The sequence below is a fragment of the Amblyomma mixtum genome, chromosome 1, assembly GCF_055824585.1.
Source record: "Amblyomma mixtum isolate Tamu chromosome 1, ASM5582458v1, whole genome shotgun sequence".
In the NCBI taxonomy this organism is placed as follows: Eukaryota; Metazoa; Arthropoda; class Arachnida; order Ixodida; family Ixodidae; genus Amblyomma; species Amblyomma mixtum.
In genome coordinates, this window is record NC_143012.1 from 307906274 (window position 1) to 307931374 (window position 25101).

At 46.1% G+C, this 25101-nt stretch overlaps 1 protein-coding gene across 3 annotated transcripts; it reads left to right on the top strand.

The window, feature by feature from the left end:
* The first annotated feature begins 46 nt into the window (after positions 1 to 46).
* Nup50 (nuclear pore complex protein Nup50) lies at positions 47 to 22168 on the top strand. Of its 3 annotated transcripts, none has more exons than XM_089566812.1 (9): positions 47 to 205; positions 1149 to 1302; positions 2502 to 2696; positions 3853 to 4081; positions 4574 to 4768; positions 11529 to 11708; positions 16143 to 16221; positions 19582 to 19697; positions 21794 to 22168. In XM_089566812.1, the coding sequence occupies exons 2-9, from the start codon at positions 1153 to 1155 to the stop codon at positions 22000 to 22002; spliced, it is 1353 nt and encodes a 450-aa protein (XP_089422938.1). In that variant the 5' UTR covers positions 47 to 205; positions 1149 to 1152; the 3' UTR covers positions 22003 to 22168. The 3 variants fall into 3 exon arrangements, with proteins under 3 accessions (XP_089422938.1, XP_089422939.1, XP_089422937.1); XM_089566813.1 differs by having other exon boundaries at positions 72 to 208; XM_089566811.1 differs by lacking the exons at positions 47 to 205; positions 11529 to 11708.
* The last annotated feature ends 2933 nt before the right edge of the window (positions 22169 to 25101 follow it).

Genomic DNA, 25101 nt, shown 5'->3' on the forward strand with positions numbered 1-25101 from the left:
AAATGGTAAACCTGCTCGTTGCTGCAAGCGCATCATTCCGACACATAGAACACTTTTTTTCGCTCTCGTCACTTTTATTGCGGTGACACTTCTCGGGCTGCGCAAAGCGCGAAGAAAGCAGCCGCTACCGCGCATCGAACGCGCAGGAGGCAGAGGCAGCGCAGGTCAGTCAGCAAGTAGTGCGCCGGGGAGGACTTGAAGACAGGTGGTTTGTCGTTTTTCATCATAATATTTGCGCATTGCAGCACCACTTATTGAATTCGCGTGTCTTGCATGCAGCTTTCGTTCGTCCTTCAGGCGGAGAGGTTGCCGTTGAGTGCCGCTTCGTAGCGTTTGGCTGCTAAATTGAGCGCTGGCTTGATTCGTTTGAAGACCTCGTTTCGTGCATGTGCTCATGGTCATCGCCGTATATTGATTTGTAATAAGCACAACGCGTCCGAACAACAAATGCTATGATTTGCATGATTTCTCTCGCTTCTCTTCGGCGTGCAGTGGTGTCGCAGTGACATCGACTCGCATGGCACGGTAGTATTGATGAGCGTGGTGTGTGTTCACTGTCAGTTTGAATGAAAAACGCGTTTGAAGGAAAAACGCGTGACCTGTGTCGTGCTATATTGTAACTGGCGTCGTGAGTCGCATGCCTATGTTACGCTAATCATAGCTGAGGCATGTGTTCTTAACTTCGCTAGATCGCATATTACTGCATCTAGTCAGCGGCGTGCGTGCAACTAGGTTCACGCGGTAGACTTTTTTCTTTTTTTTTACTGCGCTGCTAGGCATAAGCTATATCGGCATCCAGCAGTTCAGAATGTCAGTACTATGTGCAGGAATGTACAGCCTCCAACCAACACATGCACAACAGAATCAGCGGTCCTGCATGCTACCGATCGAGAACGGTCGTGTTGAAGCCGCGCTTGGCGCGCTTGGCGCGCTTGGGTACTTCCGATCACGTCATGATGCAGAAAGCGTGAACGTGATGTTGGCGTACTACGTGCTGGCGGCCCATGTGTAGTGCATGCGAGCAAACGAGGATTCGGTTTCTTTCTGTCTCTCGCTTAGCATAGACGTTGGAGCTGGCGCTGTTTCGCTTTGGCTAGTCTATAAACTTGCGCCTAACAGTCATTCTCTGGTGTGCTACTGGCCGACAGGAACATGGCCAAGCGGGTAGCAGATAAAGAGCTGAACCGGGACAACTGGGCGGAAGAAGAGGAGCCCGAGGAGCGCGGCCTGTTCAAGACGGCGGACAAGGAGGAGCTGGGGCGAAGAGTGATTAAGACGGCCAAGCGAAGCATGCCGAATTCTGTAAGGATTTGCCCGCTCTGGGCAGCTTAATGTGTCTTGCTGCTGGCATTATAAAGTTTGCAGGACTTCTCAGATGGAAAAACTCTTTCGTATTGCTTCTTCAGCTGGTGTTTGTGTTGGTTTAAATTCTTGATATGGAGTTGGTCGAAAGGTGCGTTCATGTACAGAGGGCAAAACGCATGTCTAGAACACGTTCTGAGCCTGTTTCGGGCTGATCACACGATAACTATCGATAAGATTTGGTTAAAAATTGTCTGGATGTAAACATGTGCAGTTAAACTCATAGAATTTAATCGTCAATTTTTGCCTTCTTGGTCGCAGCGGCTTCGGGAGCGGCGGAACACACAGTTTGGTTGTTCTAGGCATGTGTTTTGCCCTCTGTACAGACTGTCGCAGTTTTAGTCATCTTTCATGCTGAACGGTCACCTGCTGCAGCTACTGCAAAATACACTTTTTTCATTTAGTGCATAATGATTCCAATGTACTGCTGCATAATCTGTATGTTGCGGGTTGTGTTCGTGCTTCAATGAGCTATCTTCTTGCTTTATACTCCCATCGCTTAGGCCCTCGCAGACACTTCTGGGTTTTGAACAATGCATGGTACTTGATGATTGCTTTAGCCCTACACTTTTGCACTTTTGTGCGAAATAAGATGCTTTCACTTCGCCTTGCAATAGTATGTGCTGATTTCCGAGTTTGTATGTCTTTTGCTTTATGCACAGGTACAGCCAAAATAGTACGGAGCACACTTCGGCATTCGAACTTTTTTCACGTTTCGTAAAAACTATGAAGGTATTTTGACGTTAAACATGAGCACAGCAGCACCATTTACTAGTATATGTACCAAGTACCTACTTATTTTCTCAAGCAAAGGTGTGAGAGGAGATTGATCACCGAAGTATGCTCCGTGTTGTTACGACTGCGACGGTCAGTGGTGAATATGATGAATAGCATGATAGAAAGTGCTGTAAACATTCAGAAACAAGGGCATTTTAATGTTACTGCACTGTGGTAGGATATGAATGTATACACAGCCATGTGCTTTTATGGCTGTCATTTGTCATCTACCTAAAAAGGCAGTCAGCTGGGAAACTTTTCGTGTGAGAGACTTGTGCACAATGTATTGGCAAGCAGTATTGGCAGGACATGTGTGGGTGGTGCTTGCTATGTCTGCATGAGACTTGTTGTACTCTGTGCAGGCCTCATCCAGCCCTTTCACAAGCTTTGCTTTTGGCGCTACACCACCTGCAATGCCAAATATTTCCACTGCTTTTGGCACTACACAAGCTGCAAAGCCAACTAGTTCCACCACCCTGGTTAATGGTTCGGCAACAACTGCACCTCTGAGCAAGGAGACACAGAAAAATGGTTCCGTTTTTCTCAGCAAACTCGCGGTGCGTAGGCCTTTCTTGTTTGGATTATATTAGAAATATATACCTACAACTATGTAAGAGAGGGCACAGGTAGATGGATTTCTAGAAAACACAGTGAACAAGGGAGGGAGAAGCCTCGAGGTGCTAGCCAACGTCTTGACAAGACAAAGACGAGTCCTTGTCGAAACATTGGCTAGCAGCCTGGGGCTTCCCTCTCCCTTGGGTACATAGAGTTTCTTACTATTACCTAGAGGGAAAGCTGGCGGCGCTGCACTTCAGCCACCATGGACGCCCAAAGCATCATGGGGCGGTGAGCTACTTGTTGCGGCACAGTCGTAATTTTTCGGGAACATGGAGTGACACTACTATGATGTTTCATTCCGAAAACGCTGTTCGTGTGTGCGCAGACGACTTTCGCGCGAACGCAGTGTGCAAAACCCATAGTAGTGAAAACGCGACGACGCACGACGCCAATAAAAGGTTTCACTTTTCCGAAATGCCATTAAAAAACCTCTTACAGTATTTAAGCAACAACATCTTTTTTGAAAACATATTTACTTTTAAAAATGCGCCTGTTAATTACGAAATATTAGTTTTTATAGTGTTCATTACTAGGCCAATAGGAGAGCGAGTCGTCTCTTATTTTGGGCAAACTTTGCACTTAAATGCTTTTCTGCTCGTTTGTTGCAATCATTAGACAAGATTTTCAATGTTAGGACGTTTGTAGTTATCAAACAGCTTTATTTTTCTATTATTTTTTGGCCAAAAGTTGCAGTTCCGCAACAAGTAGCTCACCGCCCCATGATGCTTTGAGCGCCCATGGTGGCTGAAGTGGTCTCGAGGGGTCGCCATGCAAACTCCCATAGACGGGCTGCCAGCTTTCCCTCTAGGTAATAGTAAGAAACTCTATGCTTGGGTACTACTATTTCAGTATTCTAGCTTATGTGTAGCTCATTTTCACTGGCGTAGCTAGCAAAAGTAGATGTTTATCGTTTCTTTGCTCAGTTCATTGTTGCGATTGCTTTGTTAAAGGATTGGTGTTCTTGGTTACTTGTGCTTGAAATTTGTGCATGCTTCTAGAAGCCTTATTTTGAGCCAGCAATGATTCAAACACAATTTTTATGAAGTTGTGAGGTTGGCCTGATGCAGGATTCGTATTGTTGTTTTTCTTCTTCAGAGTTTAAATAAGTCCTTCGTGAACTGGTTGGAGAAAAATTTAAACTCCAATCCATGCTGTGATTTCACACCTGTTTTCCACGACTACAATCGTCATCTGGAAGAAATTCGACGTCGTTACTCCTCCAAACCTGAACCCACAGAAAGTGTGTCCACACCTCTTGCAATGAATTTCAAGCCGTCGGTCCCAGGCACCACCAGCAGCTTCACACTTTTCCAGGCAGCAAAAGGTATCCACCTGTTAGTTTGTGTGTTTAGCTGTGCATCTGATATTTTGTAGTTTTTGAGTGCACTCAGAGCAGCATTGCACAAAGCGACGTTTCCAGTTTGTCGGTCTTCGTTTCTGAATATGAAATCTTTGAGGCAGCCTAACTGCGCCTACTGAGATGTATTTTCCACTCGCCACAATTCGTTCATTGCTTGCTTGAGCATTCAGCGGGTAGGTGCCATTGAATTAGAAGTACAGGTCAGCAAGTGCTGCTAAGGTACGAGAAAGAATCGTCGCTTGATTTGTGTGCCACCGCTCGCTTAGCCTGAATGAAGGTGTCATGTACAGCCAAGCACAAGCCCCCATTGCCATTCACATTTCTCGCTTTCGCCTGTTCTTGCTGACATGGTGGAGTAAATGGCGTTGGGCAGTTTACGGCGTCGTGCTTACTGACTCATTCATAAGGAGCTGCTTGAGGCATGGCTCACAGGTTGCGTGTGTGCTTGTTTTTCAGCTGATGCAAACTCGGCCACTCCATCTTCAGACTCCTCCAAAGGTGACGCTGGCTCACGTAGCACGAGTGATATCAAGAATTTCTCGTTTGGCATTTCTACGGCAAGCCCAGGTACACCTGCCTTTTCGTTCTCTGCCAAGCCATCATTTGGGTTGTCAGCAGTTGCTCCCACTTCCACACCGAAGGACTCCAATGGTGAGTGCAAATTCTCTTGCTTGTTGGTATCCTCAACTTTGTATCCATATCACAGACATGCACTCAAACGCCATTTCCAGGCATTGGCACCTGAGGGGTCGAAACGCTGTCAAACCTGAATATGTTGTGACTGCTGTGCAGCAAAGCGAATCACTTCTGAAATGCCCAATAATCAATAATCATGTGCCAACCACTTGCAATGACGCTTCACAACTGGTTGCTTTGCATCATCAGGACCAGCTAGCCCGCAGTGCTAACCTGGAGTGAAAAATACGCTTATTTCTGCGAAAACTAATGTTTCCTGTCAGTAAAACCGATCCTGGCTGTATCAAATCCAGATATGTTCAAAATTGTTCATGTCAGAAAATCCTCTTGTAAGTGCCATGTGAAAGTGTAGCACTATTCAAAACTTAAGGGGTTCTGGCAGCCACCGCTGCCTGCTACTGCAGGAACCAGCCTATGCTTGGCTGCTCAGCTAGAAGGAGCAAGTCACGTATTTGTCATCTTTGGGGCGACTGGGTTATTTTGCACAGTGAGAGAGCTTTGCATTCAGGTATCAGAACAGTGGCAGAAACCATGTACAGGGTCATCCACTCTTAGTGCGAACACGCAAGCACATGACCGTGTTCTTTGGAGGGCTACTGCGGGTGACACAGCCACTCATTACAGCAAAGGGGCGCTGGGAAGATAGACCTGGACATGGTGCTTTGCGTCATCTACCACTTCGCTTCGATGTACAGCCATGTTGGATTCAGTGGCCCTCCAAAGAACACGGTCATGTGCTCGCAAGTTCGCGCTGGGAGTGGACAACCCTGCACATGCTTAATGGATGTTTTGCAGAAGAGACAGGAAAATTCCTTCACCATAGTCGCCGGACCAGTTTCAGGGGCAGAAGTTACGTGCAGTGCAAGAGACCTCCAGTCATTGTGCTGCTGTCACAATGAAGGAATTAGCGCGGAGGCAAACCACTGCTTGGCCACACCAGCCACGCATAGATATCACGAGGTGAGGTGAAGCGCAGTTGTGCCAGTCTGACGAACGTTGAGCCTTGATAAAGCAGCTTGCTACTGGGCCCACACGCTTTTCGGAATTCGGCAATAGCTACGTGCTTAAGGAAGCTACGTACTCCTTCATAGGCTTTGTTACGTGCTTACTATTTTGCTTTTTATCATTTGTTCTCACCTTAGCCGTTTGCCCTAAACGCACATGTGCAGGCTATACTCAGAGACAGCTTTCAGCGGCTATGCAGTGGTAGCTACAAGGGCTCCTCAATTGTGCTCTTATCGCGCGCTTACAAGAGAGCGAGATAGGCATTTAAGCAGGCATCGCGAGCTCGTAGCTTCCCCTGCATAGCCACAGAATGCTGTCCCCGAGTACAGCATCGCTTTACAAAGCATGACCTGAAATACGTGGGGCGCATAACAGCGGTCGCTGCTGTACTACGTGGTCATTCCAAGCACAATATTGCACCTTGCAAACATCAGTTTCATCTTGCAAATATGCTGCATACAAAAACAACCTTTTAGAAACTGAAGGCACAGCACACACAAACAAAACAACACTCAACCGCTCTTCGTCGTCGCCTTGCTATTCCCTAATCACAAGCTTAGTCAGGGCTGCCAGTCGTGAAAGTTGAGATTTATTCATCTTTGAAACTTCTGTTTACGGAAACATTCCGTATATATCAAACAGCGTACTGTGCCCTTGCAAGTGGCAGTTCTCCTAATTTGATGCTGTTGTCAAGGGCAAAGAAGCCTTAAGAGGGTTCACCAGTGGCAGTGTCCATAGGAAATACATGGGAACTTTCAGAAGCTATACCGTGTCTAAACATGGCTCGATTTTCATGAGGTTTGTGGCAGCGTTTTCGTCTTTAGTGAATAGAGGAAATGTTGCGGACAGATTTTATTGTTTAAGTTTCATTTTTTTACCAATTAGACGCAAAGTTCCAGAAAAATGGTGCTTTTAGATATGTCGAACTTTCATGTCATCTTGGGAAAAAACTAAGCCAATTATCAAAATTTCGTCCGCAACATTTCCTCCCTTTTTCTTTCTTGATTGTTAAGCCCAATTTTTATCTATATCTAACCTAGTGTTTGTATTTTACAGGCTCTGAAAGTTGTGTATGTATTTTCTGTGGTTATTTGAATTTCGCGCTAAAATTTTACTAGTGCGACGTGGCTCCACCTGGCGACAAATTATTTTGCCGCTACTACATTCTACCACCAACTTCTTGCTTGTCTGTGTTCGGGCGCACACTTTTTTTTTAGAACCTGGACGAACTTGATTTCTTTCTTTCCTTTTTTTCTTGCTTGGGCTGTATTTCGGAAGGATTCTGCTTTTTTTTTTTCTTGAGCTTGTGGTGCGAAAAGGAAGCGGAATGCAAGGCCACACCCAAAAGCACCTGACCTCCACCCACCCCTCCCGCAGCACACACAGTAAAGCATTGTTCGCACCAAAGCACACGTGAGTCGAGTTATCGGGTCAAAAACCGGTTACTTTGTCCACGTAAACGCGCCGAGTCGCGCCGAGGGATCGGGGGTTGACTCAACTCCACCCTGACCCGATGTGCTTGTAAACGCTGCCGGGCCGAAAAAACGGAGGGGAGAGGATAAATGCAAACTTGTTTTTCACTTGCGCTGTCGCACCTTCGAAGCAGCGATGGTGTGCCTCAATCTTGGCAGTGTTGTAGGCGTTACCGAAAAAAAGTAACTAAATACGTTACTCGTTACACTAAAAAAAAAGAACGCGTTACCGCCCTACGTTACCCACAAAAAAAGGTAACGCGTTACCGTTACCGAAAAGAAGTATCGCACGTTACTTTGCCGTTACTCCATGGCAATAAATTTTATTGAGTGTCATCGCTGTAAGAACAATTTTATAAAGCTCACACTTCATTTAATTCCAACTTCACAAAGAAAACAGCTGAACTCAACAAATTTACAGTAATTTTGGTGTGCTTCTGCTTACGAAATTACGCGGAAATTGTGTAGCAATAAAGAAATGCTTACATATGTCATAGTTCCGGAAAAAATATATTAGCGCACATAAACAATTTCTTTTTTACTTGAACCTGCATAATTATCGCAAAAATGCGAGTGTTTACGTAAAGGTGTTCAAGGTCAGCTTCGCTCGCTTAGGAACTCAATAACCTGAAACGTAGCCGCAGTTGCAGAAACAGCAGGTTGACTGCAATCCCCTTTTCTGTGCTGTACCATTGTACTCTTTCGACGGCTCTCTTGGGGCCATCTTGAAGTAAACTGGCGACATTCATGAGTTTGCTCAGATGAGGGAATGCGAATGTGTCGCGTGGAACGAGACCTTTTGGCTGGAAAACAAGCTTACGCAGAAACTGACTTACAGATTTTTGAACAAATGGTCCATTGGTGGCTCGGCATGCGTCCACTCTTTAGAGAGTTGTGGATGTGAGTGGTTTGGGGGTGAAGACAAGTGTGTGACTGCGTGTTCGTGCTTTTTTTTTTAGTTGAGTGCGTCGTCAAGGGCAGGTGTTTTTTGCCGTGCATGCGAGCCGCAACAATGGTCGTCGAGAACACCGGTACAATTTGTTTATTTGCAACATCATTTTCGGCGTTTTTGTTTTGAAAAAGGGGCGGAGGGGGACAATTGAAATAAAAAAGTAACTAGTAACGCGGCACCTCACGTTACCGAAAAATGTTAACGTAAGTACGTGACCCGTTACAGTTCCGAAATGGTAACTAGTACGCTACTAAGTTACCGAAAAAAGTAACGCGTTACCGACAACACTGAATCTTGGATGCTACCACTGCTCGACGCTTGGTGTCACTGCTTATGAACCGGTCTCGAGTAGCCAAAATCGAGTTCATGTAAATACGCGTCGGTCGAGTTGGGTTGACTTCTCTCAGCCCGACCCCCGACTCAACCTGGCGTTACTGGTTCATGTAAACAGAGCTAAGCAAGCACTCGCTTATGCAATGCCAAAGTTTGCGTTCAGTCACCATGCATAGCTACAGGACGCTCTCGGTGCTTTTGCAAACCACACTTCTCGTCCTTTTAAGTTTCATCCAACTTTTATTTGCTTGGTGCCTTAATTGTTGGTGCTTAGAATAAGCGGAAGATGGGTGTTCGGCGCTGGGAAACCTCCTACGAGACTAGGCAAAGTAAGCTACAGGCTGTCACTACAACCCAGGACATGCTTCTGTAGCTATGTAAGGAAGGCTACGCGGGAATGGGAAGAAAACCAGTCATAAGGCCTTGTGCTAGGAGCTCCTTTCTTTCCTTTTATTTAGAGACTGACTACATAGGTGTTCAACACAATGGAACCTTTTCCGGGTAATGTCCTGCGGATGCACCAAGCCTCTCTTCCGCCATTTTAACTGACCGCACCTGTCTGCTCAGGCGAAACCAGTAACCCCACCCTACCATTGTAAAAGAATTTTCGCAGAAAAGAATCAAGGAAGCTTAGGCAACCCAAACCGGAAACGCTAAATTGGTGGGTTACTGGGAAATGGTCCATTGTATGACCCCCACATCCTTCTGTGCTCAATGGCTTGAGATGGGCTAACTTTTTAGAGCGCAGCTCTTTGGCGTCCGTTCCTGGGTTTCGCGTCGGCGTCGGCGTCGGCCTCGTAACCAGCTCCGCCCCCAATGTCATGCTTTTCAATTGGTCGAAATGCTCGTGACGTCACAGTGCGCGAATTTCAAATGGGGCCAATTGTACTTTGGCTAGTAACCATGCAACCAATCAAAGGGATCGTATAGTGATGCTGCAGCTAAGTTGGTCTGAGTTTAGTTAATTGCTTAATTAATCAATTAGCCTAATTAATATAGAGGAGAATGAAGAGGTCAGAAGAAAAGAAAGACGCGCGCCGCAGCGACAACAGCGTCCGCGGAAGGAGACGCTGCTGAAAAAAAAAAACAGATAAGTACGAAGCCGCGTTCCCACCACCACCACGCACTTCCCCACTCAGTAAGACGTTGCTCGTTTCATATACGTTGTGTCGAACATCCTAGACAGTTCCAACAATTGACAGGTTAATGACAGAACACGATGGATAGAAATGCAATAATGTAAATATGAAATAGCCTAATTAACCTTTCTAGTTAGACCGCATAAATCTATAAAACCGAGAACGAAATTGGTCGAGTTGGGGAATCGAACCAGGGTCTCCGGAGTGCGATACGAGCACGCTAGCCACTCCGTAATGCCAGCTGAATGGTTTGGAATGAACAAAGGCGCGTCTAGCTAATAGGGCGTCTTCGTTCACTCCCATCTTCCCCCTTCCCCTTACGGCGAGGTGCAGGTGTCCACCCACATATGCGAGAGAGATACATTTCCTTTCCTCAAAAAATAAATTTACCGTCCAGCAAGGCGTACAGCCGAATTGGCGATGGCGTTCTGTGGACTCCCTGGAAGCGTTGCAAGACGCTGTCGCGTTCCACTCTTACAGGCGAAGCTTAACATGTTAACCACACATCAGTAACACACGCAGACAGCCAATGGACGCGTCATTCGCTGGCAGCACTTGATTCATCATTCACAACCACATTCTTAACGTACGCTCCCTTGCCGCACATGCCAAGGACGTACACCACGATCACATTCTGCGCCATTCCTCTGTACTTTGCTTTGCTGAAACCTGGATGGATCCCGAAGAGCCTCTCGAAATCATAGATTTCCTATACTGCTGTGGTGCTCGCAGAGACCACAACAGAGCGGCGGGAGTCGCTATCTACTTGCGCACAGGTCTCTCTGCAATACCAGTCGAAATGTTTGGCACGTCACATGAACTTGGCGAACTGTGCGCCGCAAAGTTGCCCAACGGCTTGCTGGTCGTAGCTGCCTACTTCGCCCCTACCGCACTTACGAAAGACATCGTGCACTTCCTGCAACTCGCATTAACCGTCCATCGATCCACACCGATGTTAGTAGTGGGGGACTTTAATGTCGACATAAAGACAAACAGCAATTTCCTAACACTTATGCGGGAGAACATCCCGTTCCTCTCGCTCGTAACGCGTCCCACGGCTGTGACAACCTCGCGAGGCACTTGTATAGATCTCGTCTTTGAGAATCAAGCATTGGTGTACCAAGTCGAACATATATCAGTCTATTTCTCCGACCACAAAGCTTCATTCATGACTGCCAAGAACTGTTAGTGGAATCTTTTTAAAGGAATACGTGTGAAAAATAAAAAAAAACTCTGTGATAGCGCATACATGTGTTGCTCGATTTCTTTGCCTCAATCTATCGAAAAGGTGAAACAGCTTTTTGCTGCGCTCAAATTTTGCATTAGGAAGTAACGTAATCGTCGGTAATTTTTTGTGCTTCCGTCCCCGCAACCTTGGCCGCATAACTACAGAAAGTTTTGGGTCTACTTTTTGTACGCGGAAGAACGAATACTTTCGTGTCGCGGTCAAGGGTCGCGGTGTAGTTTACACACCTGGAGGGGCAATAGAACTTCCCTTCTTTTTGGGGTACTCAGGTGCTGCCATCTATCGACAGAAAAAGTTCAAATCTGAGTTGCCTTGTAGCTGGTGAGCCCTCTTAACTGTGCTGGCTGGAGTAGAGACGGCTGCTGCCAATAATATGCTCTCCCAAGGCCAGCATTTTTCTTCTCTATCGCCTGCAGCAGCAGCACCAGCGCCCGAGCAGGCAAACCATGATGGTACGAATTCTTGCGCTAGCCTGCTACCGTCAACTTAGTGCCAGAATTATCGCGTGTACCGGCTTGGAAGCTTCATGGAATTAACTGGGCTGACACCTTGTCTGCTTGTTTTTCAGCCACTGCAGACTCTGAAAGCACTGCTGCAGACTCTGGTGATGCCAGCGCGGATGACAGTGGCTTTGTTTTTAAAACACCGAAAGGAGGCTCACTTTCTCATAGTGTGTCGCCAAAGCCGGGAACATATGTGTTTGCGGCATCAGGTCTTGTTGAAACAGCGGTGCACAAAGACGCCAAGGGTACGCTCGAATGCTCAGGAACCTGGACAAGCGTTCTTGCTGGTGCAGCAGCGTTGAACAAACTCTAATACTGCATGTGCATGACAATTTTCGAGTCTGGAAATGAAAGTTCTGCGGAAAATAGTACATTAGAACCCCGTTGTTACGATTCCAGGTGCCGCATTTTCCCGGCTGCTATGTTTTCGGAACCAGTCTGTCCAAGCTCCCATGAAACATATGTAATACAAACTTTGATGTTATACGCAGCTGTGGTAGTTTCCCTACACGCTATGTCGTGAATGTCATTTCATAATAGCAATGCACCTCATTGCCTTTAGCGTGCATGGAATGGTGACGGGGCCTAGGCAGATTAGACTCCATTAGCATTTTGCAACCACCGTGTTTAGCAGCTTCCAGCTTGTTGCACCCACGCCGAGCACACTTGCCGGTGGTGTGAATTCGTAGCGGCTTTTGGCGCAGTTCAGATCGGCAGCGTCAGTGTGAATGACAGAAGGCACGAAAACAAAAACTGTGCCACTGCAAGCACCGTGTGGGCAGGGCTGTACAAAATGTAGTTGTGCGGGGTGGCTCCGAGGCACGTATCTCTCGTCCACGCTTTCCCTGTCACCTGCAGCTTAAAAATGTAATTTCTAGGTCCTTATAGACAAGGGTTGCGTAGGATTAAAGCGGCTGCCACGAAAAAAGTGCAGAAGCGCACACCCATGCCCAAACTTTGCCCGCTGCATGTACCCACCCTCATCACTGCCGTCTCCCTTGCACCAGCAGCAGCTGAGGCAGACAGAGAGAGCCATTGCAGGGCACTTAGGACCTTTTGTGCATGCAAATGATTTCGGGAGCCACAAAGCCCCCTAACCAGTAGCATGTTCCCCTAGCTAGAAGTTAAAAATGGAGGGGACACTTGCGCAACGGCTTAATTGGTTAATGCCCATATATGCAGAATTGGTCACTCTCTACTTGATATTCATAGATCCCTGGGAGTCGTCATACCACTCCTGGTGCAGCGGTTAAGCGATGCGCCACTGCCCTGTGGTGGCAGGTGCTGCCACTGGCAGGCCTTCTGTGACCCAGGTTGTTCTTCCCAAGTGACCAATCATTAATTTAACTGCCACCTGCCACAGTGGGCGGTTTGCTCAAAATGCGGTGGGCAGGCTCTGATGACCCCACAAGGCTACGTGACCTAGGTGGCCCACCTGCCTCCGAGGTTGCTTCTCTGGGGATTTTTCGTCAATTTTTCTCTCATGGTCAACGACGATGCTAGATTTTCAGTGACGTGAGCTCCTTAACGCTATTGTGTTAATACAGTAGAATCTTGATGATACGAACACGGTTGATGTGAATTTCAGGATGATATGAATTTGTAAAATTCCCTGGCCGGAGTGCATTGTGTTCATGTGCAGAATTTCGGCTGTTCCGAACACACTCCTGCGCTGCTACAGATGATACGAACACGCAAGCCTCGAGTGCAGCCTTGAGCACTAAATGCTGCCTGTACATTGCCAACTCCGCCATCTATAGTAGTGTGGTATGCATCTTGAGGAGTGAGCAGTGGCGCACAGTCCGTATACCGATGACTGAGCAATCACTAGTTCCATGGCCTGCACATCGCTGACGTCACAATTGCCAGTGCTGTACACAGCGCAGCCCACACGGCATTGACTCTGTGATCACATAGTCGCACTGTACGCACAGGAAGCAGTGAGCGTGGGTGTGCGGCCTTAAGTAAATCCTGTCAGCCGTAAACAGATTTGCATGAGTACATTTCTCATGCTTCTGCATGAGCCTTTTGTTCGTTTTGGATTATACAATTTTTTTTCGCGGCTCCATGAGATTCGTATCATCCAGATCCTACGGTAAAAAAAGAAACGGCAGGCAACAATGTGTGCTTTTAGATCGAAGTTACAGTGTACTAGAAGTTTTACAGTGGCTCGAGCGGAGGCGCCTCCTATTGTGCGCCGCGTACCCTGCTTTGGAAGAAAGTAGCGGCGGCGCTGTCGTCGCCCGCACTTGAAGCGACTGCGCGCGCCTTCTGCTCCCGCAGTTGCGTGTCGTTGTTTGCGTCGTGGTGTGTTGCTCCGTGCGTGCGTTTTCTGCATCAGTGTTTACGATGCCTCCCAAGCGGCGGCTAAACCACTGTTATGCACCAGGTTGCACAACTGGCCACGCGAGAACAGCACAGGAGCGTGCTGCTACTACCTGCCTCGGAAGGAAAGATGCTGAACGCAGCAGTATTCACAAGAGCCTGTGACTTCGGTGGCTTGCTCTATCCCTCTATAAAACTTTTCAAGTTTATTACCAACCTTGAAGATATATTTACAGGCTGCTTCAGCTCGAACAAGCTCCATCACGACAGCATCCTGGATGTGCTGGCTGTCATACACAACAAGCACATTGCAGCTATTGGATGTGAGGAGCACAACCAAACACTTACAGCCAACATGATTGGATTTTATGTGGTGACCCGCATGCACTTTTATGTTAAAGGCTTGAATAAGTCTCGTGATGCAGCACGCAGAAAGTCGCACCAGCATTTAAAGCTTAGTCGCATATGATGATCACATATCAACCAAGCTGTTGTGCAGTGGTCGGCTTAAAAGTGGACATATTGTGCAGTAAAACTCATTGTTGTGGTCTGTGAAAACTTTGTTGTTCATGACTGTGCCAAGCACCTGTGCGTACCAAGTAGTAGTAGTAAGTGCAGTGCAAATTCCTTGTGATACAGAAGCATAGATGAAGATATTAAATGCTTTGAAAAATAATGGAATCTCCCTAATAAACCAAGAACATGTATCCAGTACCACACAGGGTATTCAGGTGCGTCACGTCCCCTGCCCCGCGCGTGCGCACGCACGCACACACGCAGCACAAATAGAATAGCGCCACGACTCGGCGTAATTAAATGCCGCAGCTAGTTCCGAGGCTGGTTACAGAGGGAGGAGGTCGTATGAGTCACGGAGAGCAATTTTAACATTTTGACAAAGCGTATTTTTTTCAAAATGCTAGTAAGGAGACAATATTAATCGCCGTTTCATTTCACTTACGGCGAACTACCTTCTTTATGTGCTCTTGTCTCATGGTCGGTGGTATCTTGATCATAGACAGGGAATCCTTTTTATTTCGTATTTAATGGCGCTTGAAAGCGAGGACGCAAGCACATATTTTGTGTGAAGCGCACCATCAGTGAGATGAAATTTACCATACAAAGAGTATGAGCGAAGCGAGGAATGTATATTGCATTCAGCTATACAGCTGAGCCGCCCGCGAGAATCGTAGTGAGCGTTTGCAAAATCACTTTTTTTTTCATTTTGCTCGTTCATGGATAAAACAGGGTCAATACTAATCAAGGCAAACTGCAACGAATACCACCGCGAAATGTGAAGCGGCTGTCCCCGGCCAGACAATTACGGAACTCTTCGGTCCGCCAGCGACAGCATCGGAATATTTCCACATGCACAACGAAGCTACACGGGACAGAAAGCGGAAAGCAAACATTTTTGTCCCTTAGTAGTTTTGCATCCCTTCGTGGTGGTAAACTTGAATCGCCTAAAACATCGGCGGAAGCGGTGTCCTGCAAGCGCGACGGCCGCCTGAAAGGTGCCGCGGCTGACGCGCTTTCAAGTGCGGGCGACTACAGCGCCGCCGCAACTTTCTTCCGCTCGAGGCCCTCTGCAGCGGAGGCGGTCGCGCCACTAGAAATATTCTAGTTCACTATATCGAAGTTCTTAGGCACCCATTCCTGCATTTCGTGTCGTAGTGTTACGCCACCTGTCAGGTGGTGCTTTATGGCATGTGACAGGTGGTGTGTGAGCAGGTAGTAGCAGAATGAAATGCCACCTGCCGTGACGAGAGCGTAGGAATGGGCACAACCAGAAGGTGGCTGCCACGGGAAGATCCTGGAGTGTGGCTGGCAGTGTAACCGCCGCCTGCCAGCGGTGGCAGGTAGCGTGTGAAGAGCTGGGCTCAAATTTTGCATTACCATCTACTGTAATCGCCTGCCACTTTTTTGTGTCAAGATCGCAGGTGTCACACAATATCACAAGTGTCATACAAGCTTCCTGCCTTTGATGCCTACAGCTTACTTGGGAGAAATCTGCCCACCAGAAGTTTGCACTGTGGGAGCTTGCATTTACAGTGTAGAAATGGTTTTCAAGACTTCTGCATACAGTCTTCTATTTGGTGACTGTTATGGTATCATAATCAGCGAGCCTTGATGCTAATGCTGAAATGGGTCACCGACATACACAGTGCTGGCTGTAGATGGACTGGCTCCTATCCTTGAAAAGCGGGAGTAGTGTTTATTGCCTTTCCTTTTCCCGTTCCTTCCACTGAGTTCAATGCTGCTGAGCAGGCGCTCACGATGTCAGTCGCGCCCACTGCTTTTGGGAATTGCCATAGCGACATCGAAAATTAATTCTCTGTCAATTTTCATTTATCCAGGCTCAGATGACGAAGAATATGTACCACCAAAGGAGGAGATAGCCCCTGTTGAAGAAAAAGATGCGGTCTATACCAAAAGGTGGGGTGCAACGTTCAATGGCCTTTTTGCATTTTTCAGAATTGCTGTGAATTTTTATATTTTTGTTTCCATCATGGTACACAAAACCTATTAATACCTGTATTCGCCTTAATGTAACATGACCACAGTGCCGCATGACGGTCATTTTTGCCAGTGTGGAACAGGGCAGAATTATTTAATAGACCTCTCCCGGCCTACGTCATCAACGCACGTGTTTCTGGTCCGATGGGCAAAACATGAGCCGTACCAGGTGGGAGAAGAAAGGCTGACAGGCGTTTCGAATCAGGGAACAAAGCTGGTGGGGCAGTGCTCGACACCTGAAAAACCGGTTCAGAACCGAAGGTCGACGATTTTGCCCATCGGGGCACACCTTTTTGACGTCACACTGTTTACATCAGGGAGAGGTCTATTATTCGGTAATATTGACGCAGTGATAAGGCAACAAGTGACATCCCACTTCTGTTACCAGTAAGAGAAACTCTCATTTAACTCAAGTTGAAGCATCATATCTCTCTGCATGTATTTCCTTCAAAAGTACAAAAACCTTTTGGAACTGACTACTGCCTCCAGCCATTTTGAAAGCTGTGCAATTTATTTTGAAGAGCAGCTCAGCAGAGATTTAGGATAGATAATATTTCTTGGGGGTCTAGCAAGGTGGCAGGTCACCAGTGCACGTGCACAGGACCTGAACAACACTGTGTGCTTTGCATTTGAGCCCACCTTAATTCTTACTTTCAAGACATAATGTGCAGACATGAAGCTGAATGTACCGAGGAGTGTGGCAAAACCTGATTTAAGTGGGAGCCTCTTGCTTCAGTGTCATTCCAGTGCTGTGCCTTATGTTTGGCACGAATTAATAGTGCATGAAGCATTCATTTTGTCTCAGCTTATCTTGTGCTACACAGTTTGTGGTATGAAGGGTTATAATATTGAATGGTACATCTCGGCTTCCACAGTTTGTGAGTGTAGCAAGATGCACAGTTGGGTCACCTGGAAATGCATTGTTAAGAGGGTCGTTCCAATAGGCAGATTTTTTTGGTTTAGAGCAGCCACTAATGAATCATTTGTGTAATAAGTTGTTCGTTGTTATTACAGTATTTTCACTTGTTGGCACAGTAAACACTAGCCAGAGTGAAAGAATAAAACATTTAAGATAGAGTGAAAGATAGGGTGAGCCTTTCAAGTTACTAGCTTTGTTACTCTGCCAAATAGTGACTTTTTCAGCTGTGAACATAACTAAGGTATAGTTGGTCACTTATTTTTTATGTAGTTACTGTAGTGATAAAACTATGCTGCTCCTATACGCCAAGGAGATTAATGTATCCAGTGCCGAGTGAGTTCTAGAATTTTTAGTTCTCATCAAGACATTCTAATGTGTATACTTGCGGAACAAACATTACATTCATGAGCACAGGCCATTGTTTTGAAAACTTCAGCATCAAGGAATAACTTATACCATACCATGGCACAAGTTCTAGTTAGTGAATGAGGTCTTCATTGCTGTCTGAATGTATTGACAAGCGTTTGTTCTTGCCATTGTTGCTGAGACAAAATGGTTGGTGGCTGCATTGTAGATTGCATGTCGTGTCCACACCGTTGTGTGCCCTACATTTTTCCTTTGCTATATTCTTATATCTCACTAAGCTGCTCCAAAACATTCATATCTGGCTGCCTGTATAAGGCAATGTTTGAAAGGCTCTTTGAGAGCATTGCATTGCAAGCTGTCCTTATTAAGGCAGCATCTTCAGTGCCTGTCGCTGCTGAGCACTGGAGCTAGGGTGGGTGTGTTAGTTACGATGGACAGCACTCCTTCTTTGTAAATTGCGGCACTTTAAGCTTTTTGTTGATTTCTGAGCACAAAAAAATGCTCATCATTGCTTATTAAAACAAGATCTCAGATTAAATATGCGCTGTTTAACTTCTGATGCGTACACTGAACTACATTTGCACCCTGCCACAGGGAGTGCCGCTTGGGCTAAGTCTTCTCTGCTGTGGCATTTTCAGCCAAGTTTCTTCATCCTTTGCAATCATACAGGATGGTCGTCTCTATTGTCTCGATTACGCCCATTTTGGGACAAAGCGTTCTGTTGCTGGTCTGCCGTATCCCCCCAAAATTTCCTAATCTCATCTGCCCTACAGATTCTCTGCTACCTCTTGCTACTTTTTTTCTCTTCTTGGAATCACTTGTATTATTACTGTAGAGGACCATTTGTCATCTTTTCTCTACATTACATTACATATCCCATCCATGTCCATGTCTTCTAAATTTCAGCCAGGATGTCATTCAGCCGTGTTTATTTCTCAGCCCGTGCTTCTCTTTCTCTTCCCTTATTACCACTATCATTTTCCTTTTATAGTTCACTCGGCTGGCTTCGGTTCAATTTCATACATACATGAATGCATATTAATGTGATAATTTTCTCTGAAAACAGCTATCTGAGCCACAGATATCTGGTCCAGTTTCATAGAGTTCATAGCACCTTGAAATGGCTCACCTGTGGAAAACTGTGTGTTATGGAACAAGCATTGCCACCTGCCCTGGGTATTATAGGAGGTTGTAGGTGGGGAATGATTTTTACATCTTCTCGTGAACAATCGTTTTCTAACAGCTCAATCCCGGTATCATAAGTGTCTGTGGCAGTGGCACATAGAGTGAAATCTCGCTACTTTGAATTTGTTTAGTTCAAACTTGCAGCCTGTCCGAAGTGATGCTTTGGTCTTGTCAATATCGAGATCATTTAAAGACCCCTCCCCTCCCCCTGAATTTGAACTCCGCTCTAGTGAAAAAAAAATTCAGTCCCATTTAGAATTATCGAGAGTTGGCTGTTCTTGACCTGCTCCATCTTTGTCATAGCTGCGTTTTACACTGGCAGCTTCTCACCATTTTGAGCAAAATGGTGGTTTGAGCTAGTTGGTACATCTTCAAAATTTCACCAGCGCTGCAACTAGGAACAAGAACAGAGAAGGAAGACAAGGACAAGCGCTACTAACAACTGAAAGTTTATTACACAACTGACAACCCAAAGTGCCTGCGCTTCCCGCAAAAAGCACGCAAAAGAAAGTTAAGAATCTAGATACAAAATTTCACACTCATGTAAGTGTACAGATGGTGTGCTGACGCACGTGTCGCTGTTCTTGTGAATGTGATAGGCATCACACAACTCCCTAGTCAGCTGATCTGAATGTCTGAATTTAATCTTAGCCCTGTTAAGCAGTGGAAAGCATGCTTTTTGAATGACTTCATTGTACAGCTCCTTGGTGTCTTTTTGGCCCTGCAGCTTTGTGTGATCCCTGAGAAAGATGAGTCAGTCCTTTCGTGCCTAGCTGCTTTCTTTCTTTTTGTTTCATCCCTCTGTGCAGGTGTAAACTGTTCCAAAAGAAGGACAATAGCTATGCCGACAGAGGAGTCGGTATCCTCTACATCAAGCCTCAAAACGATAAACACCAGCTGCTGATCAGGGCCGATACCAGGCTTGGTGAGTGTGTGAGCAGCATTGTCCATGTTGCTGTTGTGTGCAGTATAGACAGATTTCACAAGCGGTTGTGCTACACCACCGCAATGCATCCTGGGAGTTGTGTCTGTGCGACACGTGGTGTATGCGCAAGAAGTTAAGTTTTGTTTGCATTGCTGCATGGCACTTTGCTGCATGTATGCTGGGTTTGTGCGGCAGGCGGCTTCACTTAATCATAGGCTATGACAGCAGCACCAAGCGGGAGGCCCTGGACTTCTTTTTTTCTTCGAAAAGATGAAAGGTCCTAAAAAAAGCGAACAAAAGATGGTCAGAAAGGCGGCTGAGCAGTCTATTCAGCCGTTTCCTTCCTGTATACCAGTGTACATCGCATATATTTTCAGGGTCCATTTAGCAGTCTTAGGCGAATATCATGTGGGGATTCACGTATTCTAATCTCTAAAACATCATTTGAAAGAAGAAAATGCACAGCTAAAATTAAGGGGGGACGAGGGTCTTAAAACTCATCTTTTTATTTGTGGCTAGAATCTCGTGAAATTTTGCACACAGATGTGTTTTTCTCTTCTGATTCCAAAAATGTAATCATAATTGAGCTGGTGGTCTTAGATCAAAAGTTATCTTGAATTATAGAGTGTAAGTAGGTAATTCCTTACGCAGCTTTAATGAACTTTCTCATTGCATTTTGTTGCTTTTAATTACATGAATTGATAGCCAGCAAATTCCCATACCCGATGACATTCTTACTTTTTTGTTTAGGCCACGTATAAATAGCAATTTACAATTAGCTTAATGAGTTACAGTGTCAAATACTGCGACCTTTTACTCTTGACACAGTATATCAGGATGACATGCCTTTAGAGAAAAACAAAGAATGTCATCGGGTATGGGAACTCTCTGGCTATCAATTCATGTAATTAAAAGCAACAAAATGCAATGAGAAAGTTCACTAAAGCTGCGTAAGAAATGACCTATTACATTCTAGACTTTCCAAGTTTTAAGACCACCAGCTCAAATATAATTATATATTTGGAATCACAAGAGAAGAACACATCTGTGTGCAAAGTTTCATGAGATTCTAGCCATAAATAAACAAGTTAGTTTTAAGACCCTCGTCCCCCCTTATGTGTCTGTAGTCCTTTAATAGTACTATGGCTACTGTGTGCAATATTGCTACGAATTCTGGTCGTCTAATACATATAGCGAGGGGGGGCCTGCATCACGTGGTCGCAAGCTGATGACAGCGATAAAACCTGGATATGTTGTATTATTGCTTATATTGAATTGTCAGAACATCCCCTTGAAAATCCCATACAAGAGTGTAGCAGTGTTGTTCACATTTATCGAATTCCCATTCTGCAGGATATTCGATATATTAAACCAAAAAGACCACCATGTTATATCCTTTGATGTGCAGCATGCCATTTTTTACTTATATTCTTGTGTATTGTTTCAGCACTTTACAGTTAAAACTGAGACCTCATGAATGAATGTTGTAAAACTTTTGTGACAACCAAGTCTTGTTAATCACAGCTGCCGACCAGGTTTATGAATTGCCAGTGCATTTCACTTATAGCGTAGCCTCTGGTATGCGCACCAAAAATTTGGTGCCAATGTACGCATCTTACTTGCGAAATTGGCCACTGATGGCGATACCTATAGTTCGTTTTTTGGTCCTTTCTAGCTTATAAAAGATCAATTTTTTGGTAAGAGTGGTCTCTTCGTGATTACAATGTCATACACTGTCAGTGCAGGTTAACTTTCTTTGTCGTAAGTGTCCCTTTAAAGACTTCGAGGTGATCAAAATTAGTCTGGAGTCTTCCACCACAGTATCCCTCGTTGCTCCCTTGAAGCTTTGGGACTTGAAATTCTCTTTAATACACATACAACCGTAGCACATTTGTGTTTTGAATGTGAACTTATTATAAAGCATGTGCTTGTATGGGGTCATCTTCAGCCTCATTTCTAATAACTGTTCATGTTGATGACTCTCAGTGTTGTTTTGAAGATTCAGTAGCAGCATCAAAATTGCAACAAAGCCTCCCTCCACGTGGTTTATCTAGAACAACTGTTGTGGTTCCTTGTTTTCATCTGTTCGCTTGCAGGTAACATCCTGTTGAACATAATGCTGGCTCCCACATTACCAATATCTCGTCTGGGCAAAAACAACGTGGCACTGGTGTGCATACCAAATCCATCTCCTGAAGGGGATTCGGCGAGCCCAACCACCATGCTGCTTCGAGTGCGCACCGCAGAAGATGCTGATGAACTCAAGAGTGCACTGGATCGTTACAAAGGCCAGGCAGCCAGCTGAGTGCAGCAGACTGAGTAGATCTTTTTTTTTTAGGCATATGCCCCAGATATGGACAAAAAATTCATGCCAGGTGGCTATCTGCCTGGTCTTTTACCTCACCTTCAAGAGTGCATGTTGATGACAAGTGCACTGTTGACCAGCTAATAAAAAGGCCTTTGAAATTTTTTGTTTTGAGAGCTATTTTTGTTTTTACGTAGCAGCGAACTGTGCTTCTAGAAGTGTGATACTTTTGGTTGTAACTGGAGGTCTGCATCCAGTGTGTAGTGACATAACCTGAAATTTTGTTTACCTAACTGATATATATCGCTTTTGTGTGCAACTGAGTGAAGGTTGTGTGCTTTCTCAGGGTGCATTACACATGATATGTATATGTATGCACAAACCATGTGTGCAATTGTGGATGGCGGCCTAGATGAACCACTGTGTGCTTTGCCTTTGGTTCTCATGGTTTAGACATTTTTATGTCTGCAAAATGTTGGCCTGAGCAAGTGTCTGCATCACTTTTCAAATTTTATGTTTTTGTGGTTCAAGGATCATGCCTATGCAGGGCATTATGGGGTCTATTGTATGCCTTATGCTTCAGTCTGGAAGTCACAAAGACTTTATAGACACCAGTCAAGCACAGGTTTGCACATTGAGTGCCAGCTCCTACATCCTCATTCCTTGAGTGGCAAAATGAAAGGGCACAGTTTATGCACCAGCGTTGGGAGTTCATCTCCCTTTGTAGCCATCGCATGCCATTCCACACTGAATTTCATGCCAAACTTCTGCTAGCATTTCTGCATTTAGTCAGAAAAACTAGCTTTGATTGCTAGTCTCACCCTTATTTTTATTTTGGCTTAATGAGGGTTGTTCTCAGATTTCAAATTCCTACACATTCATGACGCGAGGTGAACCCCGCAAGGTGTAATGCTGAAAATGCAGCAGGCCTCAGGAGACTATTTTTCAGAGTACTTAGTACTCCTACTGGTGGCACCACCACCACACCTGCTGCCGCCAAATATAGCACCAGCACAAAATAAACTGTGGAAGTTTTGTTTTGAGGCCACCTTGACCTGTATTGCAAAAGGCTGGCAACCTAAAGCCCTTCCTTGACGTAAGACCTTCTGCTGGGAAGTGGCCTGCTGGCAGAGGCCTGTCTTAGCGTGCTGCGCTCATGGGTGTGGAAAACGGAAATTCACAAGTGATCTCAGCACAGCCTGTGCCATCTGTGGAGCGGCAGAAGAGGCTGCCAGTGAGAGCTTGACACTTTCAGCTGCTGTTGACTACGAAGAGGATGCAGGTGACCACACAGTGGACAGCACAAAACAACGCCTGGAGCTCTGGTGGCAACATGAAGCGTTGCAGTGTTCTGGGCAGGGGAGTGCGGTTACGTGAACGGAAATGGATGTAGGTGGCAAGGTTCACCTGGCAGATAGACTAACTCAGTGTTTTTTTTTTTTTCTTTCATTTGCCTGATTTTTCTCTCTCTCCCCCCCCTCTTTTTTGACTCTGCTGAGCCAAGAAGCAGTGGCTGCCTATTATAAAGGACATAGCCAGCATCGGCATTCTCTTCTCGGATATCGGTTTGGTTGGTGATGTTTCAAATGCTGGTCCAGCTTGCCTACAACTTGGCTCAGCCCTCCCACCCTCCTCTTATCAAATAACAGGTTCAGCTCAGTCGCTATATGCACAGCCGCGAGTTAGGTTAGGGTCCTCCTCTTGTCTCTTTTTGAGGCTCCCTGATAAGCTGGACCATCACTTGGTAGTAATGAAACAAAGTACAGAATTCGTAAAAGCCCCTCGTCGCACCACCCGTTTTGTCCCATCATCCCATTCCGTTCTGGATTTCTCATCTGGAAGGCCTCCTTTTCGAGCTTGTCTTTGGTCGCTGCCTTTTCCCTCGCCGATTCCACAGGCATTTTCCCACGAAGGAGGCGACAGAACCCGGTCAGCTCCTAAAGGATAAAGGGGAATCTAGCAGTTTGGAAACTATGATAGAACTCCACTGCAGGCACACGCAGCCAGGCCTCGTTCGGGATCGCGGTCGTATCAAGCGTACCTTTCGGGGGCGACGCACTTTGTTGCAGATAGCCGTTGCTTGTGCCGCACGCGCACAGTTGGGTTTATCTGCACGCGGGGGTAACCCGACGGATGCATCCAACGTGTTTCCATGATAGATACTGCGGGGTTCAGTGAACTAGACATACCTCTGCAGCTGGAGTTACATGTCCGTGTTTTTAGTGAGGGGAAAGATAAGAACATCACACTATCGCGCACACCTCTTCAGGCGTGACTGCTCTGCAATCCAAGCAATGAAGGGTGGGCATTTGATAAAGCTTGCTTCGCAATGGAGCGACGGGAGTTCACAATACCTACCTAGCCCTCGCATTCTGTGTACAGTCGGGAGCAGTAGCTCTGGGAATAAAAAGAAAGCTTGCGATGCTGTTATGCAAGCCTACCACTTAACACCTTCTTAAACAGCAGCTGTTATAACAAACGCTCACTTGTTACGAATGACTGCGGTCCTACCGTCAAAGGCACATTGGGGAAAGTCTCCTCAGCTGCGTGGTCCCCGTCTTCCCGCCCTTTCTCATGAACCCAGCGATCCTAAAAAAGCTATAAAAATGGTGGAATTAGGAGCAGTTAACCGCCGACTAAGCATGCGCCAAACAGCTATAAGGCCAGTCAGTGCGTGCGTGTGCTGGTTAGAAAACGGGAAGCAGCAGCATTGTGGGCGCGAGGCAGGGGCAGCGTTAAAAAGGAAGCTACCACAGCGGTCTGTGATCTACCAATGGCAGCAATATATGACCAGTTTAATGTCGGTCACGTGGGAGGCCTACCTGGTCTAGCCGGACACGTGACGTGCGTCGCCTGCCTTCTGCGGTGTAGTGACTGCAGGCACTGCGCAAGGCTGCCATGGTGGAAGGGAACGAATTTGTGAGGCCGTTACGTCATTTTTTTTTTAAGCCGGACGTGGTGGCTCCCCTCGCTATAGTTGGTCGCCATCTCGGCGCGTTTACGATGCTGCTGCGCCCAACGTTACTATTGGTTGCACCACTGGTCAAAGACTCCCAGTAGTCCTTGCGACTACCGGCACACACTTTAGTGTGCAGCAAA